This window comes from Passer domesticus, chromosome Z (assembly GCF_036417665.1).
Source record: "Passer domesticus isolate bPasDom1 chromosome Z, bPasDom1.hap1, whole genome shotgun sequence".
In the NCBI taxonomy this organism is placed as follows: Eukaryota; Metazoa; Chordata; class Aves; order Passeriformes; family Passeridae; genus Passer; species Passer domesticus.
The window spans coordinates 51,252,543-51,272,558 of NC_087512.1; the positions used below are offsets into that span (position 1 = coordinate 51,252,543).

The 20,016-nt window shown below is 41.4% G+C and overlaps 1 protein-coding gene and 1 long non-coding RNA gene across 8 annotated transcripts in view; both read right to left on the reverse strand.

Moving 5' to 3' along the window:
• Window positions 1-20,016, reverse strand: part of PLPPR1 (phospholipid phosphatase related 1) — a 117,593-nt gene that overhangs the window by 8,243 nt on the left and 89,334 nt on the right. For all 7 annotated transcript variants that reach the window (XM_064403520.1, XM_064403525.1, XM_064403522.1 and 4 more), the window contains 2 exons: window positions 11,716-11,848; window positions 1,876-2,126 (listed from right to left, as the gene is read on the reverse strand). In XM_064403520.1, coding sequence (XP_064259590.1) covers window positions 1,876-2,126; window positions 11,716-11,848 — 384 coding nt within the window. The remainder of the gene's footprint in view (window positions 1-1,875; window positions 2,127-11,715; window positions 11,849-20,016) is intronic.
• LOC135289710 (uncharacterized) lies at window positions 7,169-11,615 on the reverse strand. The gene is made up of 2 exons (XR_010352439.1): window positions 11,566-11,615; window positions 7,169-7,612 (listed from the first exon to the last, which is right to left on the reverse strand). It is a non-coding gene; the product is annotated as an uncharacterized LOC135289710 (long non-coding RNA).

Sequence of the window (20,016 nt, forward strand, 5' to 3'; positions counted from 1 at the left end):
AATGAACAAGTGAGACACCTGCACAGGTTATTTGAGGTCCAGTGAAGGGAGAAGACTTCCAGATTTCATAAGACATTTTATGAAGTGAGAATCATATCTTTGCTTATTCCATTCTCCAGCCTCCTTATGTTGTACCTGTTCTATTTTTCTTGCTCCATGGCTCCATTCTTCAGCTTTATGCAAAACACAGCTATTACTAAGCAAATAACCTGTGTTTTATGTTCAGTAGGCCACATTATTATGCATATTAAAATCAGCAAGAGACTACTCAAAAATCTGTGCACAGCACAGTTATTAAGCAAAGCTGGATATGAACAATGCATTTCTTGTGCAATGCTCATGTCATTCCCAGCTGGCAAACAAAGAAAAGACAAGAAAACACATTTTTAGTTCTAAAAGATGACTTCAGGCAGAGAACTGGGCTGAAATTGGACTGTGGGCTGAAACGCTTTAATGGCAAACTTTCATGACCCTGTGGCTCAGAAAGTGTTCCATGTCCTGGCTCCATCTGACATCTTCCTGTGCAGGCCCCTGGCAGATACTCTGGAAAACTAGAGCTCAGAAATACTAAACTATTTGAGGCTTAGGTTCATGAAGAAATACAGTGTTACCCTTCAGCTGTAGAAATCAGCCTGTTATAGAAAATTTTCCCTCCTAGGAAACAAAGGAGACTGGGCAGGGAAAGTCCATGAAAGGATGTAATTAGCTTAGGACAGAACCCAGACTAAGCCTGATACTGGAACTTCCACCTAAGAGTTTATCATAGTGCAAACGGCTACTACAACCATGTTGAATATATTGTGGGCTGTATTTCACACAGGGTTGCACATTGTTCAGAAGTAATGTGCACAAAATGTTACAGGCTTTCCAAACATTTCCTAACAAATCCTGATCAAAGGAGTTACAGTTTATTTCTCCATCATTATTCACACAACATTCAGTGCAAACAGATGGATAATGAAACAGCAGTGGGTGGACTCTTAATTTTAGAAGTAATAATGTGGTGCTTCATTTATCTGCTACCAAGAGAACCAGGCAAAATACTCAGTAAATACCTGTCTTTAATAACTTTAAGGCTTTGCTTGCATACTTATAACCAACACACAGACTCTAACACTACTCAAGCTATAGGGAGAGAAAAGACCTAGGTTAATGCATTTTGAGATCAGAACCAGGTTAAGTCCTTGGATGTTTACGGCAAAACCACCAAGGTTTTCTACTTTGTTAGTAAGATTCTTGGATCTTTTAAAAATCACAGAAACTTTAGCCAGGGAACACAAAGGAGCAGTTGATCTGTTTCATCAGACTTCATAATTTCCTTCCTGTCTGCATGGCAGTGTCACCTTGTCAGTGTGTCAGCTGGGGTGCATTGCTCTGTGATAACAACAAAAGTCTGGCACTGACTTTTGTTAGAACCCTCATTGCAATGTGAGTTCAGGTCCTAAACAAGGGAAGCAAAATTCAGTCTAAGTTCAGACCTCTATTGAAAGGGCACAATTTAAATTTCAAATGTTCAACAATGCATGGCATGTGAACAAATGTAGGGATCCAGAAGCTGTTTAAGGATCAGCTTCATTTTAATGCTCATGAGACAGGGGCAGGGAGAAGAGAAAATTGAATTAGAAGATCAGCAGCAAGGACAAGTTTACGACATGATGCCTCTACATGCAGTGCCTCAAAATCAATGAGCACTTCATTTGCTTATACAAGGACTGATAAAATGGAGAGAGAAGGGGATCTTCCCCCACTGATAAAGAAAAAAGCTGCCCCCAAAACAAACCCTCTTTTTCTCCAAAAATCCATTGTAAGAAAAATGCCCCATCTAGAAAATACAGAAACCTCTCATGCAAGTCAGCAGTCATCACTGGCACCCACCGTGGCATATAAAGCTGAGTAGATGCTCAAAGCAGCATGTTTGGATGGAAAGGATCTCCTGGCCTTTTCAATCACCTCCACATCCCCTGTGCAGATGTTGCCATTGTTTATGAACTGGTGGTGGGCTCGACAGTCGTTTCCAGTGTAGTTGGGTTTGCACACAGTCAGGAAGTAGGGAGCCAAGTTTCCAGTCACAACCTGGCCAGCATTTACAAAGATGTCAGTGGCAAAAAGTCCAAATGCAAACACTCCTGTGAGGAAAGGTTAAAAATAGTGATTATTCATACAGGTTTAGAAAATGTCACTATACCTGAGAGGGAGACACATAATGAGAGTATTATCATGTACTTATAACAAATCTGTTACAAAAAAATAGGATCTCTGAACCTGAAAGAGCAGTGTAGTGCTGAGACACAATTCTTCTCTTATCTAATATAACTACCTAGGATTAAGAACCTTTTGGATTTTGACTATTTGCCACCTTGATGGTGAAAATTTGCAATCCTGACGTAGCAATATTTGGCATGTACTTTTGAAAGCAACCCAATGCTTTGCTCTGGAAGACAGCTGCAATTCAGCTCATGTCACCAGGAGCACATAGCCTGTGACATGAAGTATTCACTTGAATGCAGGAACTTTTCCAGGGTTGTGAAGCATCTCTTGATCAATACTGCAGTTGTCACATCCTTCACTGACTCCCCTTGAGTGTTATCAATACAACTGCTATGAACATATGAGCATCTTGCAGATGCATGTAATGCCTGCACACCAAAGGTACAGAATAGTAGGTTTGCAAAATTAAAAACAAAATGTTCTGAAAGATTAAATCAGCTCTCCTCTTCCCCTTCTTATCACTAAGGTTGATTAAAGTGTGACAAAAACACAGAACAAATAAATATTGACTTCTGATGTAGGGATATTGAGGATCATGCAGTTTTGCTTTCTCCCTTCTGTAGCTCTGTAAGCAAAAGTCATTAAATTATAAATTATCTGAGATTGATATGTATTTAAATATGACCAAGAGCTGGAGCTCAAGGGAAATCATCTTAGGAAAGCTGTGATAAAATCTTAAGAGCTGGCACCACCATGACTGTAACATCTTCACCACTTATCTATACTGAGTTAAAAAACAAAAACAAAAACAAAAACAAACAAAAAAACCCCCCCAAAAAACAACAAAAAAAAACAGATTAAAAGGCTGCTCTAGTCTGAGCAAAAAAGTAAAAAAATATGAGGGACTCAAAATAATGCAGCATGTGCTGACAGTAACGTACAATAAAATATAACTAAAATGGATTTGTTGTACAAGTGTTGAGTGGGGTTTGCCTGTGCCAGTAGTTAGAGACATGGTTTGGTGTCACTGTGGCACAGATCCCTTGCTGGGGTACTGATGGGAAGAGCCCTTCCCTTGGGAAACAGCCTGGAGGGGCTGCAGGACTGCAGAGCTGTTCCTCCTCACCATCCTTCCCCAAGGTCAGCAAGGAGAATCACACAGTAAGACTATTCTGGAGGCTGAAGGTTTTAGTATTCTTCATGTATGCTTATTTTTATTTACTATTAATGAACTGGTATGTGATCATGAATTTAAAAAGCCAGTGGTGGCCAAAGAAGGAGGCTTTCTGTGGTTTTAGGCTGCAGGACTGGCCCCTGTCTTTTCAATGATGTGACAGTTTTCCTCACACTTTTCTTGCTAAGTGTGTTTAAAAAGAGAACACAGAGCCTGCTCCTTTATTTCCTTTATCCCTTTGGTAATATTTCAAATCCATGGTTTTCCACACCATCAGGAACTTCTCACCTACATTAGTCAGTGCACAAGCAAGTTCAAAGGAAAAAGGCAGAAGGGTATCTTTTCAGCCTGGGGAAACAGCTGAAGTTATGACAGAGAAGAATCTTGTTTTATATACAGCACTCTGTCAAATTTTTTTTTGGCAAAGCTTGCTTTAAATAGAAACTTTCTGATGTGCTGTGTAAATTACAGGGAGTACAGTGAGGATTATTACCTAGCCTTTACAATAATTAGAGGAAATTTAAGTGTCAGGCAGTCTGGCTCATGGTATTTATCATGTAAGTACATGCCAAGAACCAAGACATTTCAGGAAAAGGTCACAGACTACACAAAACTATTCCAAACTCTAGGAAGTGCATATATACAGAGGTACTTCTGTCCATTAAGAAAAGAAGTTTTAACACTTGCATTTTCTTAATATTTGGTAGCACAGAAAGTGGCGGCCCAAATGCAGCTGCTGAGGTCTGCAGTAACCTGGAGAAGAGCAAGCCATGGCTAAAACCTTTGTCACATTCTGATTGTGGTGCATTTTGTCTGCTGCAGCTCCTCTCTCACAGTTCTGCCAAGCTGTGCTCTGTGAAAATCACAGCCATGTGCAGCAATGAGTCTGGCGGCCAGGGATGTGCTCCTCGCAGGCTGATTACACCTCACATCTCTGGAGACTTGGAGCAAGGGTTGGCTGTAATTGATTTAAAGGCTGTAATGCCAGTGTGCCTGGGCAGTGCTGGACAGTCCCTGAATGTTTTTGTACCTCAGGAATCCATCTGTTCAATAGATTTGTTCAATGACCTTCAGCAGCTAAACTAACTGACCAGAGCACAAAAATGCAGTGATGTGATTGCCAGCTTTTTAGAGGCAGACAAATTGCTCTGAAAGGCTTCATGGGAAGGGCAACTAGCCCCAGCTCTTCAGGGTCATGCAGCTCACGTCTGTGATACAATGTCAGAGAGAAAGAATGAGAGACGACATGACTCTTCCAGACTTTGACACCCAGGTGTAATCGGAGGTGGTGTCATCCTGCTCAGCAGCAAGTGCTTTGTTTCAGTGTGCTCACTCTGGGCCAGAAAACCTGGGGATGAACTGTAGTGCAGAACTTGGCATATGCTGAGAAAAGATGGGAACAGTGCAAGCCACATGGGAAGCAGACCTACAGCTGCTCACTAGGAGAAAGGATGAAGGTTAATTGCAATTACATAAAGCTAATCTTTCCCCTCAGCCACTCATGCCACATAGTCTGGCTGCAAAAATAGGCCTTAAAGAAGAAGCAGAAGCTATGTCTGGAAAGGCCTCCTGACTTCTCATTGTACTGACTACTCTCAGCTGTGCTAGTGTCCCAGGTGCAGAAAGAGGTGTCTAGAAGACAAAACAATAAACAGAATGTAACTGGGAGAGATACTAGCTTAGACCAGATAAAAGAGGGCAGGCTGTACTCCCTGCTACTCTCTCAACTGCTCCAGAGTCCAAGAAAACAGAGATCAGACTTTAACATATCTTTACCTCCAGTGCGAAAGACCTTAGACGAATTAAATTTTCTAGAAAAAAAAAAAAAAACCAAAAAAACCCCAAGGAAAGTCCTGTTAAAAAATGTTGAGGATGGATGAAGTGAAGCCCTGAACTAACATTTGCCTTGGCATAAAAGTCTAAGTATTTAGCAGCTTCAATTTTGAACGCTTCATTTTTAATTTCTCCACTTACACATCCCTCTAAATAACTGTCAGAAAGTCCTAAATGAACTCATGGCTTCTGGGCTCTGACTCACATACTATTCTCATGTTCTATCTTCTATCAAGTTCCTTCTGTGGCATTTCATCAGTGCTGCCACCTCCAGCTCTATAGTTTTTTCTAACAGAGGCTTCTGCCCTGAAGAAGAATCCAGTTCTTGTCACTCATGTGAAATACAAAGCTGTGTTTCGTGTCAGGTACCTACAGGCAATGTGTGTATTTGTGATTGTGTGGAAACTGACCATGGGACAATTATAAAGACAATTCTAATAAATAACTGAGGAAGTAAAGCATGGAAGAAGGCCTTTGAACCTATCCTTTGTTTGCAATTAACCTTTATAAGTCTTAAGTTGATTTAGGAGCATTTGAATTAAAGCTTTAAGGATGTTGCTCTTTGACAGGAACTTTCTGCTTCTAGCTAAGCCTTAAAGAGTTTTGCAGTAATAACCTTTTGAAGTATAATTTTAGAATATTGCTTGTAGTAAGGATCTTTGAAACTATAGCTTTAGAATACATAAAAAGGAAACATGCTTATCTCGATGCCTTAACAAAATACGGAAAAGCAGCTTGAGAAAGGAAGATGAACATCAACTCCAGGACTGATAGTTTTGAGAAGGGGAAGCTGGACATCACTGTTATGAGATTTATAGTCCTTGCCATTAAGAGGTGAACCCGCATCTGGAATCTGGACCTCACCAACTGGGAGACTTCTTTCTTCTTTCGGAAGCTGGACCCCACCATCTGGGGATACTCCTTTCTGAGATACATCCTGACAAAAACTAAATCACAGTAGTGTATAGAATTGTGACGTAAAAATTTGGAATAGAAACTGCTGAGAAAGCTTATGAGAACTCCTATAAATATCTGTAAGCCCCAACTAACAGTGTGCAGTTGGAGGGAAAATTTCCCCCATTGTACCCAGAGCTGTATTGCTCATACTTTACCATATTAATTAATAAATTGATTGCTGCTTGAATATTGGCCTTGCCAAGCTTCCCATTTATAACACTCACTGTAGCCTCAGAGCCTCACCTCTGTCCTCCCTGCAATTCATGTTCAAGCTCTCTTCTGCCACCTTGAATCTATGTAACATCAGTCACTGCAGCTGCTTGTTGTCTCTGTGGAAACTCTTGCTATTAGAGGCATTCAAAATGCCACTGATTTGAAAAAAAAAGGACCAAATCACCACCACAACAAAAATCAACAAAACCCCCACTGGGACTTATAGAGGAGCAGCTGAAAAGACATTGGGAAGAAACAAGTGAGAAGCCAGTGGGTGGAAATGAAAATCAGGAAGTAGAAGGCTTTATTAAGGAAAAATCATGAAACCCTTAAATAAAGTGACAAAAGAAACAATGCACTGAAGGGTTCATGAAACATCAGAAGCTGAGCTCCTCAGTAACATGTTCATGCTCTCTACCAAGGATATTTATTAGGCACTACTCTCTGCCCCAATTATCTGAATTTCTCACTCTTAACCTAAGTTGCTTGTAAAGTGTTTCACATGCACACTCACACTTGCCTAACCCCTTTCCCACTCCTGTGTTTTTTAAGGAAGATTGGAGTTTCATTGGAAGGTGTCCCTGAAAGGACTCAGTGCTCTATGGGAATGCTGATCCTCAGCCCATTTTTGAATGCTTTGCTGTAAGAATCCTGTGCATCCAATAAAGCCATACATTTATAGACCAGTGACTCAGACTCTGCTAAACCACCCTTCATTTAATCTTAAAGGGTGTGTAAAAAGAAACCTGTATCATTAATCCATTTTATAACAGGAGAGATGGGTATTGCAGGGGACTTTATTGTCGTGTTGCCATGGTATCAGGAACAGGCTCAACACCAAGCTTCTGAGTGCTCATAATCTCATTATATGCTATGATCTTCCACTGAAAACCCCACAAAGCTCACTACTCCAGGGATCTACTATCTTCTGAGTCTGACCATGCCAGAAGAAATTCAGTTCCCAGTGCAAAAGTCCTCTGGAGGCTCAAGACTCCTTCTGACAGATGCACAGGGTCTCTTCCTTCCTCACTGCTTTCACAACCACCAGTTTTCATGGAGGCAGCTGCCAGCTCAGAGCCTAGCATCAAAGAGAACTGTAAGGCCAGATGTTCCCAGCACAGTGACCTGTTCCTCATTGTGGAGATTCTTCAGTGATAATATCTACAGTAGTTCAAATTGCTGCAGCAGTTTTGGTTTGGGGCAACACCCCCAAATACAGCTTGAATCCTGTGGAAAGGCAGCCAGTTAATAACAGAACATGCACTGTTTCACAGTGAACTTCAGAAGCAAGACAGACAGAAGGATAAGGTCAGGTAAGCTGTCTTGTGCAGCTGCTGAGGGAATTGACATCAGAGCTCTGGGGTATATCTATCCTATTACAATAAACTCAATGTGTGTATAAATCTCGTAAACCTTTATTTGTCAAACTAAAATCTTAATTTGCTGAAATAAAGCCTTAATTTAATTATTTAGCTGCCCACTGTGAAGTGTCACCATGCTTTAGATTAAGTTGTCAACAGAAGCTGATCAGCACCATTTGTTAACAGCAAATTATGCGCATCTGAAGTAAAAGCCACTGGTAACAAGTTGATGAAGCATGCTGAATTTCTAGATATATGAACTAGAAAGGGGCTACTTGCATGTTATCAGGGCTTTGCAGGTAGACAACTTAATCACATGGATTAGAAACCTAATATAATGCAGCACAATACATACCATACTCACCCTGTTAGACTGGGTCAGGGAGGTCTGAGTCCCTGATCCTGGGGGTATGATAGCAGCTGCACATAAAAAGACTAAAACCTTAACTCAAAACATTCACTAAAATATTTTATAGCCTCTATTTGCAATACAAAGGATTAAGTAGAACACAGATGCAAATGCAAGGTGGAATGATGTTAACAAAGTGCTGAATGTGAAATTACAAGACAGAATGAATAAATATACAAAAGGCTGTGTATGCTCAAGTTGGGAGACAGAGAGAAGAGGCAAAGACCCAGGAAACAGCCACCCATATCAATTAGTTTCTCAAAGGTTCATCAGACAAATAGCAAGTTTTGGCATCAAAAATTGCTGACACAACTGCTGAGAAGGGTGGGGAGAGGAGGGAGGAGAGAGGATGTGCCTAAAGCAGTGCAGCAGCAGTATACTAGAAAAAAAATATTCTGAAGAATTACACACCACTAGTTTGACCTCAAAACCTTTAAAAAAAAGTCTGTGAAAGCAGCTGTAAAAGATAAAGAGGAAGATGGAAAAAATTGAAGCATACATCAAAGTCTGATGTTTCCAAGCTAAGCAAGCTTTTTTTCACTGATAAAGAAAGTGGTTTTCTAAATACAGGGAACATAGCAGGTTTCACCAATCTAGGCTGTGATACAGGACTTGATACACACTGCAGAAGGGTGAGAGGCAGTCTTTTGCCACAAAAGCAAATGTCAATCAGCATGAAGGATTCGTGTCTGGGCTGGGAAGCAAGAAGAAATTGTGGCTCTGCTTCATGTAGACAAAGAATAAGGGAAAAATTTAATACAAAGCTCAACATTCAGAATCTCAACTAAACTCAGGAAGGGAGGCTCTTAGAAACAGGTGTGTGCTGAGACCTTGAGGAAAACAAGGAGAGAATCAACAGAGAGCACAGTAAACAAGATAGGAAAAAAACAGAGAAGAAACATGGGGCTTTGTTAGCATTCCAGAAAAGCTGTAGGTTTTTTGTTTTGCTCTGCTTTCAAAGTGCAAAAAAGTCCTTAATTCTGTATACATGAAGGAAAAGAAAGAGCAGAAAAGCTCAAATCTAGCAACGAGAAGATCCAATGGAGATTGCATTACAAGAGTCTATATTTCACAGGCCCAAAAGATGGCTTAAAGTTTCCCTTTTTGCATCTCTTTCTTTGCAAAATATAAATGAACATTCAGTGAAGTATCTACAGCTTTCTGCTTGTTTTGTGGAAAGCACATTTAGGCTACAATTCTTAAAATCCTATCTCTTCCCAGTTACACGTAATGCAACTCCATTACAAAGTTAGGGGAGGGTAGAGAAAAAGCCTTTTTGCACTCCTAAAATTTGGGACCGGCAACTCTCAAAGTTCTCCATTATGTGCCTTGCAGGGTCAGACAGTAGTGTTCATTTTTCCTGACACATGAGAACCTAGACACATTGTAGGATTTTTCTTGTCCTTTTGAATAATATAAACAGTAATGCCTTACAAGGCAATTTTCTAAGTAGTTAAGTAACTGCTTTTGGCAGGTACTTATTAAGACTTGCTCAAACCTCTGGGTACCAAAACTAAATTGGCAGCAAACTTTTTTCTTTTTTTTTTTGCAACAAGCCAGACTGCTTGCTAAGGAAGAGAACTTACTTGCAAGAGAACTTAGTTAATCAGCTCTGTAACTTTTGGCCCTAAAGTTTATCAAGAGAAGGCACACACAGAGAAATCCATGTACAAGAAACCTACTCATCTTTGCACAGCCAAGCACCTGGGAAGCTTCATTTTGGAGTGGGCTAAGTATGGACCTAACTTCCCTGGACTATTCAGGCACAGAGTACAGCTGCTCAGCCCATGTCATGTTTCCAAAGGACAGGTGAAATGCAAAATGAAAAACATGCAGTTATCTTCAGTTCCTTTCATAAATTATTTCATCCAACAAATTCTATTTCCCTCAATTCACTGCAGAGACAGGGAAAAGGTTTCAGAAGAAAACAAGCACACAGTGTTGTTTAAGACAAGGCAAAGACTTCAAGCCTTTTCTAATAATATTATCTTCATTTTTCTCAGGAAAACAAACACAGCTGCAAAGCCAAGATTCATTTCCCTAGCATGGTTTATGTCCCACTACTCTTTAAAGTCCACTGTATCATTGCTACTCTCTTCTCTTCCATCAGAAGAGAAACAACAGCACACTTAAGAATAAAGCTAACTATAAGAAAACATACTGAGCAAGAACTTAGCCTCCATGATCTAAAGACTCTAATGTTGACCCCGCAGGCAAGAGTGCTTGATTGGGACTTTGCAACATGCCAAATGTGCTGGAACAGTCGAAAAGCCCTGAGTGGCCCAGTGGACACTGGTACCCTGCATCTCTCTTAATGGCAGTTGGCTGTCCATCAATATATCCTGGAGGTTATGTGAAGTTCAAGGGTGTTTTACTTTTAACTGCATTTCTGTGTCTTTCTGTTCACCAAAGCAGCACACAGACCAGGTCCAAGTAACAAAACACACATGATTTTCTTCCACCTCCATAGTGGCAGAATGTACATTTCACTCCCTACCTTCCATGCATAAAGCAGGAGGCACAGAGAGAACTGAAGGAGAAGGAAAACCATGGTTCTTTCTCCTTTGCATCATACCTTTGCTGATGACACATATGCTAGCACCTTCAACTCTGTGCTCTGAGGAAGTATCCCTGCTTGCAGCCAGGGATGTGCTCCATGGAAGCAACAAAACACCTGCCACAGCCGCAGCAGACATTTTCATTCCAGGTAAAGCTCAGAAATTAAGCAGTGACAGGGAAGAAGCACCCCAGATAATTTCAGCTTTCCCCCCACCACTGCTTGTTGTCAGACCATGAATCTGGCCTCAGCTCTCTCCCTGTGAGAGGCAGTGTGTGAAGGTGCTTCACTTCTGAGAGTGCACAAGGAGGGCGGTGCAGTGATGGCAAAGCCCCTCTTGGCCACCGGGGAGCATTCTGAAGAGCCACTGGCCCATGCCATCAGCCAGACATCCCATCCCACGCATGAACTGGGGACTCATCAACAGAGTGAAGAAGGTAAAGCGGTTTGCAAGCACCATAAAAAGCAACCTCCTAATGGTTTAATGACAGAACTTCATTTCTCAGCAATTAACTCAATGAAAGCTCTAAGAAAAAGCAAATACAATGAAAATAATATTATTATTTTGAAGTGAGCTCTGGGCTTTTTTACGTTGTGCTCAGCTGAAGATTATGTGGCAGAGCTATGGATGTTGAAATTAGAGCTGAAAAGAAAAATGCCAGATAGATGAGCTGGTGAGGACAAATTTTTAACTAAAATGTGTAGCTCACATAAACTAGCAATGATGAATTTATTCATATAAGGATTTGATTGGTAAAACCTTTCTTTAAGGGTCTCAAAAAAGCATTAAGCTCAGCAGAATATGATCTAAACCAGCTCCAGCCAGCATGATATGGCAAATTTTGAAAGTTACCTTGGAAATCCTGAGGGGACTATCCCTCTAAGGTGGAAGATGCCTGCAAAGATTTCACAGCTTAATTAATTTTGTGATGTACTTTGTCAGCATGTTTCATCCTGGTTTGCTGCAAGCAGGGTCCAAGCTTGCAGTGCACAGGATGCTTACCTATAAAACGTATTATTCTTCGAAGCAGTGGATTCAGGTAACAGCACTCTCCAGTCAAAATAGTTTTCTCTTGAATAATGAGGGTTTCTCGGGTTGACTTTATGAAATACATGGATATCTCACCAATAAAAATCTGCCAAGGAAAGGGAAAGAAACAGAAGGTTAAAAATGACATGAGCAAACATTGAAACATGGGTGTCTAGTTCCAGCTCACAGACAGGGCTACACAGCCCTGTTTTGGGGACATTGCACTTGCACTGTGCATGACTGACACACACCCAGCTCCCACCCTCGGGAGGATCATTCCTGCACTCAGTGGTAGAGAGACCCAGAGAAGCTGACCTCACTCATGGGGAAGATTGTGGGGGTGCATCTCTCCCCCTCCCCTGGCTGCACTATGACCTGAGAAATGCTCATTAAGTCTTGGCCTTGATAAGCTGCACCTGGACTAAGCCCTTCTTGAGCATATCAGAGACACTGTCTGTTCCCAGAAACTCTGCTGTCTAATGAGGATTTGTTTTTTCACTAACAGCCTTGGAAACTTATTTTTCTTGTGCAAATAATAACCCAAGTGAAATAATATTTTTGTTGTTGTACTTTCAAAAAAAGCTACCAACTTGAATTGTGCCCAGGGTAGAAGATTACCATAACTGCAGCCCACTCTCTTGTGACCCTCAGAACACAGGTTCAAAGTGAGATCCTTTTGAGCTCTCAATTCCCAGAAGATAAGAGGGTAATGTGTATGTCTGAAACACTGATAGCTGGACGGCTGTGGAACCAACCAAGGACTTTTGGCAATAACAGACCAGAAATGGTGGTAGCAATTAAAACGCTGTGAAAAAGAGCAATATTCGTCTAAATGTTCTGTTATCAAAAATGAAGTCTCCACACAACCACTGATCATAATGTTACCTGTGCTTATGTATTACATATATTTGTATGATCTGAACATTCATGCTTTCTAGAAATGTAATAGCTGCTTCCCACAGGAGTAGGATCATTTCTTAAGCACTTAGAAGTAATTTAGTTCCGTTGCACTGAGGCCTATCTACCCTCACTAAAGCTGGACAGAATTTAATCACAGGCTTTAGAGGCAAGGATGATCCACACACAGCAGGAACCTCTGAAAATATCACCTATCATGTTCTGTCAGCAGGCTTTAGAAAGGGAAACTGGGACCCTTTTAGAAAGACAGAGTTTGTAACTAAGTCTTTAAAAAAAAATAAAAAACAACTGCCTGATGTGGAAGAGCTTAGCTTTTAAGGGGAAGCACTCAAGATTATTAATTTAATGCATTATTGCAGGACATACACAAGAGAATCCATAGTGTTAGGGAATACTCAGAGAAATACATAACAGAAGTGTTTGTGTACACACACACAGGGTGGCACAGACACCCAGAGTTAGTATAAATGTCAAGGAAGTCACCTTAGTTCACTCTGACTGCTGGAATGGTGAGTTGTTTCAAGGGCAACAATTTATCCTTATTAAGCCAGATGAGTGTCCTTATTGATTATTGACATTCAAGCCAAGTATGCTCAACCTCTTTATAATTCTACCCGCTGAGGGCAAGAGCTGTGGAGCTGTAAAATGCATGTCGATACCGGCATCTGGAGGGGAGCTGATGCATGGGAGCTGCACTGAAATATTGCCTTTATCCCGTTTCACTCCATCTGCTCTTAACAGAATTGGCAAGCAGTTCAATAAGCTCAGCTCACTAACGATGGGGCTGGGAATTAAGAAAAAGACCATCTGCACTAAAGCAGTTTGAAAGTGACACTCTGTTTCAACCCGTTTATTATTTGAGTTATTACAATGTTCAGAAGTTTGAATTACTGCTTTGGCTCTCTGTCTGCTCGGGGCTGTACATACACACTGAAAGACGATTCACACCCTGAGGGAATCCCACACTGCGAACACAGGGGCTACTCGACTTTAAAATATCCTAAACTTTTCAAACATGAGAGACTTAGTCATAAAACATACTAACAGTCCTCCTGTAACTATACATCCATTTTTAAAGTTCCTTTACATCAGAAGTTAATGGAGTATTTTCCAGCTTCAATCCCCATCTTTGTTTCTATAAATCTAGCTGTCTGGCATACTCCTAGCAACTCCCATGTGTATAGATTAGTTCCACTTAGATTTAGGAGTAAATGTTGCCAGGCTATAAATCTGTTCAGTTCCATTCCACTGATTTAAGCAGAATTATCCCAGATTTCCTACAGCATAACAGTTCAAAATTTGATTTTTAAAAATGAATACTGCCTTTGGTTTAATGCAGAGTTTAGATATATGGCAATAAAGCTGTGTTTGTGTGGAGATACAAAGTGATTCAACGTAACTGGACCATTCTTGTCATGTCATCTCTGGCACTAAATTTAGTTGCTGAAATTTGTTTTCTAATATGCTTAATATGGGCTCTCTAGAAAGTCAGCCTTGATGTTTCCAAAAAATTGAGTGGGCAATTGGACACCTGATTCTGAAAGCTAATCTGTCTGTGTGCAGTTGAATGTGGTCTGAATAGCTCTCAAAGAACTTGTTTGTTTTTTTGTTTTTGGTTTTTGTTTCTTCCCCCCAGGCATTTCGAAATCAAGTAACTCCAGTGATTCTTGTGATTTAAACCCTGATGATGCTGCATGAGCAGGGTCCACATCCAGCCAAGTTGTCCAGCTGGCCTCCCAGAATCAATCACCAGCACTACTGAGTACCTCAGCTCCTGCCAAAACAGAATCAGCACTTCAGGAATGGTTACCAATCAGTTCTATAGCTGACATCTAAATATGGGTTGAAAAACAAAACAGCAAGCAAACCGCTTTTATTTCTGTTTGGGAAAACAATGCAAGGCTAATGAACTTCTGTATCATACTGGCTTTATTAGGCACTAGAAATGTCAGGAAAATTGCACTGGATTGAAAGCATAAGTGATCTGCAGTCTGGCATGGTGTAGGTAATAGGGAAGCAAAGGTAGTGCCCTGAATGTGTTTTTGTTCTTGGTTTCCTGAATAAAATAGCAGCTCATCTACACTGAGGACATGAGGACATGAACTGAGGACATATTGCTTGAGAACTCTTGCTCACATTCCATTTCCTATGACTACCAGATAAAAATACAAGGATGACCCAAAGCCCCAGTATGATTAGAATTACCTACTCAGCAGGCATTTTTCCTCTGCTGATTTCAACCTCTCCAGTGAGAAAACTTCTTCAATTTTCCCTGCCTTCCCATTACTGGCAGTGTCACCAAATACTTGCCCCTCAATGTTCAGCTCTCAAAGCCCTCTGCTGCACACACTTTACTTATTTCCTGGCTCATCCTGACCCAGCAGATGATAAAATTATCTGTCCATTTTCCTCTTCAACAGTCTTTTATCCATGATAGTCCTTCAGCTGACATTTTCAGACAGTGAAATGTCTCATCTTCCCCTTTCAAGTTCTCAGCACAGCATTAGTGCCTGATACTCCCTGCACTCCTGTACAGATTACTGACAGTTCGTAAATTTAATTATCAATTTAATCAACAAAATAATGGAAGTATTGCTTTTAAAAGGACGTGGCATCTTTTTTTTTTTCCCATAGCACTTTCTGAGAAGCTCACACAAAGCATCATTTGTACAACTTTGTTTAAAAAAAAAAAAAGTGAACATCAAGAAGACCTGTTTCTGTGAGGATGAACTAAAATAAACTGTGCAGGAATGTCTCTCTGGTACAACCAAGAGGAGGTTGCAGAACAGTGGGATATTGGAGCTGCTGTCCTGCAGTAATTGTGCAGTGGGGCAAGGTTGAGGAGCTGATTTGAAGGGTTGTATTAAATTTAGAAGAATAATTATTGATGGTGCTGACAGGCACAGATGGGCCCAGCTTTTGGCCCCCTTTGTTCCTTTTATCAGTTTTTCTCAGTACAGGACATTGGTCTTGTACCTCAGTTCAAATGCTGTAGCAGAGGTGAGGACTGCATCCCTTCTTCATTCCCCTGCCATGCTTTTGTTTACTTCTCCAGTAGCCAAAGTATTTCTCCTTAGTCATGTTTCTCCAAACTCCTATCCATGTAAAGTGCCACAATCTGGCTCCTCCTGTGCTTCAGTCATGCTGCCCCAGTCTCACCTCTGTTTTCTTCCCTTTGAAAACCCACTACAGATTCACTGCAACTCCAGCTGCTCACCTTTCTCCAGTGAGATCTGCCCTGAGTGACTCCTTGCCGTCCCACTGCTGCTGGCAGAGGCTGCATCCCACGTTGGAAAATATCCTAATGATATATTTTTTTTTATAACTTTGTTAATTTTTCACAGGATCACAGAATTAAACTAGCTTGGAAAAGACCTTTGATATCATCCAGTCCAACAGATGTTCACCTTTGTCCCAAGGGAAGGGAATAAGGCTTTATTTCCTCTTTCCTTTAGGACATCATTCCACCAGGTGAAGGTCTGATGAACTTAAAATCTCTACAGACTGGGAAGAGAACAGAAGATACACCAAAGGTAACAGCCATCAGTGGCCATCAAGTGCCATTAATAGACCATTAACTCCAAACAACAACCCTGGTCTGCAGGAGAGAGAAGAACAAGGACCTACTTAGCACCAAAGGTAAAAATATCTGTAAGCAATAGGAAACCAAAGACTAAGAACTATATAACCAATGAACATTAAAGCAAGGAATATCTATGGGTTTTGACTATATAAAGTTTGTTAAAAATATCATAAAATACATGTGGCATGGAATGATTTTCTCTGCGCACTTGGCCTACATGAGGATGAAGTTATTTCTGTTGCACATCCTGGGCAGAACAACATCCCAGTCAGAAATAAAGTAATGCCTTGATTCTCTAACACAAAATGTTGTTGGAGAGTTTTTGTTTTTCCTGCAGTTTTGGTGACACAGCCCTCCTGCCTCCCCTTCACTCACTCACTCACTCACTCACTCACTCACTCACTCACTCACTCACTCACTCACTCACTCACTCACTCACAACAAATGTGAAAACACTATTTTTGTAATTTTTCACACTTCCAGTGAACACTGGGGTTGTGCACAAGTTCCCACTGTCTTAATTTCAGCTGCAATTTCACACAGTTAAAGAAGGAGGAGCACCAGCCAAGGTACATGGGAGAGATGCAGGATGCACCACTGTGCCCACAGTTTGGGACTGCCTCAAGTCCGTCTCTCTGTGAAAGTTAGTTCCTTCTGCTGCTTTTCATGAAAAAGTACAAGTGATGTTATTTCCCATCCCAGGAAGACAACGGAGTTCCCATATTAGGGAGAATCATGTGAAGTGTGGACATGACCTATCTGTCTTTCCTAGGTATTAAATTAACATTATTCTGACTTCTGCAAGCTTTTAAATTCTTCAACTTGTTTACTCTAATAGCACCCTTGTGACACAGTCAGTCTTTTTTAACGCCACTTTCTGCACTGAAACCACACCCAGGGAACATGCTGCAACACACAAAAATCTCTGCAGCAAACAAAACTGAACTTAGATCTTGGGATATCATTGCTCTTGGGTCTGGGCAGGTTTCAGCAAGCCATATGACATTTCCCAAATCCTGTGCAAGGATGCACATGGCTGCATTTTTAATGTCACAAATATAAAGAACCAAATTAATCAAGTCTCCAGCATTCAAACAGCAGCCAAGGGGAGGAGAGGATATGAGAAAGGCACTGTCTGTGAGACAAGCTGCATGCAGAGTGCTTGACAACAGAGAATAGCAGTAGATGAGGGTTGTGGGGCTCTCAACATCAATCAGCCAGTTTCAGCATGACTCCACACACTCTTCCTGACAGAAGCAGGACCCTTCAGCAAAAGGTGACCTTTGCAAAATGTTCCAGAGGGTGTTTCATCAGCACTGGCTTGAGCAGGACCAAAAGCAGTTCTGCCCTTTTGCACTGTGGTGTCTCTGAGGTTTCTATTAGAACAGCTGCAGTCAGGATAGGGATGTTCTTCAGGCTCCATGCGGCAGCTCATGACTTCAAGAATGGAGAACCCACAGCCTCTACTTCAATGTTTGCCTATTCTCATTGTTAAAGTTTGCCTAATTTTTAATCCATTTCAGGTTTTGAAGCTAGTGTCCCTTGCAAGGTTGCCTCTTGTGATCTGAACAGTCTCTTTCCCTCTTCTCCACAGTCCCCACTAAGAACATGGCTTATATTGACTTTCTCTTACTGCTGAGAATTCCTTAATTCCTTAGATCTCCCTCACATTTAGCCTTAGCCCCTGAGGAATATTGATCTGCCATTGTATCTGCTACCCTCAGGACCCAGTATTGATGCTGTGAAACTGAGACACTCGATGGTCAAACCCAGGTGGTGAACACTTAGCAACATTTGTATTGGGAAAGGGCACCTCAGAAGGCAAAGGGTGGCTGAGGTCTGCCTCAACACCCTTCCCAGGACACAGGATTTCTGCTGTGATCCACAGACAGGGTCCTGACCCAAGCCTGGCTGGGCAAGCAGAGGTTTTTCCTGATAAGATCACTATCATTGATATTCCTGAGGACAGGGACCAGCTGAGAGCTCCCTCAGACCCTCTCTTGTTCATCACACCCTGGATGGTGTTCTCAGGACCCAGGAATCAATACTACATTTTGCAAAACTATACAAGGCAATGAAACAGTGTCTTCAGTGGAATGTTGCAATGACAGCTCACTTTTAATTTTCCAAGGCTAGAAACTCAATGGGTTTAATCTGCATTCAATTACTCACCTCATTCTGTTTTGGAGTGGGTGATTGTTGTTGTTGAATGAAAAAAAATAGCAAAGAACAGTTGCAAGTACTTTTCCAGAACAAGAAAATTGCTTTGTTGTTTTGTTTCTCTTTTTTATTTTAAGTCAAAAGGGTTGAAATACACAATTTATATTCTAGTCTGCTCAAAACCCAAAACTGTCTTAAGAGTTGTGCTCAAAAATGTAATACACTGTGGTAAAAGTGTCTAAAATAATTATATTGAAGTTCTAATGAAGAGAATACACATTTTCCACAACCCTGCATTGTTCCTCACAAACTAGCCCGTGGCTGGGACCACCACAGGGTCCCAGAGACACTGTCAGAAGTGCCTGAAAGTGTTGCACCAAAGCAAGAAAGTGTATTAATTCTTCCAGAATGGTGTGCAAACAGCAGAATATAAACATTTACACAGGGCACACCTTTGCCTCTCTCCTTTGTAAGCCAGCTCCTCATTCACCACCTCAGAAGCCCTGCCAAGAGTCCAGGAGAGGAAGGCAAGTCACCACTGGCAGAGGACACAGCCGCCTGTGCCAGCACAGGGTGAAGCGTGGTGGGCAGAAGGCTGTGGCCCAGCAGTCTGTGCCTTCTGGCAGCACCATTGCCAGCAGAGCCTGGTGATTCCTGCCTGGAGAAGCCAGGAAGGAGCTGCTGTAGCAGAGCTCTGAGCTGAGTCAGACGTTCTTGGTTTTCCTGGCGTCTGATGCTGAGCAGCCACAGGGGATTCAGCCACGTCAGACAGAGGTTCCCTGGCCTCTCACAGAAATAAATCACTGTAATAACATGGCTGTGCTAAGCCTAAGCCAAGGAATCAAGACACAATAGAACCATCAAGAAGAAGGATGTTTCTGAAGTTTGAGAGATAAGTGCAGATTGTTGAGAGAAGTTGGAACAATTTCCTCCTACTTCAGATCAATACTGTAATTCAGCTTCTAATTCACAATCAGACTGGTTTTGTTTGACTGATTTCAACATTATCTGAAGACAAATACTCCTTTGCACAAACTAATAGCACTGGACAGTTAACAGATTACATCTAGGCTGCTACTTCCCACCTGCAAACAGAAGGAAAGAAACCAAAGTCTGTGTGAAAATGGTAATGGCACTTTCTATTCACTTTAAGGTAATGAAGAACAGTGAGAACAGTGCCCTTGAAGCTTCTGCCGCTGTTCAGTATTCATTTCAGTGAGCTGGCTCAGTTCCTAAGCCTCTCTGCTTCTCTCGGGTGGGTAAATAAATCACATTGGATGGAGCAGAGCATGCAGCAGTGCTGAACTCTGGAAGGATTGTTCATTGCCAGCTGGGGAATTGGCTGCTTTGCAGTAACCTCATAACAGGGAAAGCTAGTCTTCAGGGACACTGATGAATGTGGTGGAGTCATCCCAGAATATTTTTAGAGAAATGTTTCAAAATGAATAAAACTGCATAAAACCAGGCCAGTCACATTTATTTTTCCACTAAAAGTGCAGGGAAATGCAGATACAGTGGTACCAATCCACAGCAGCATTTCTGCAAAGTGCTCTCAGAAATAAAACACATGCATTTGTTTTCCCCATGCCCAGTGTTGTAGCCAAATGACAGAG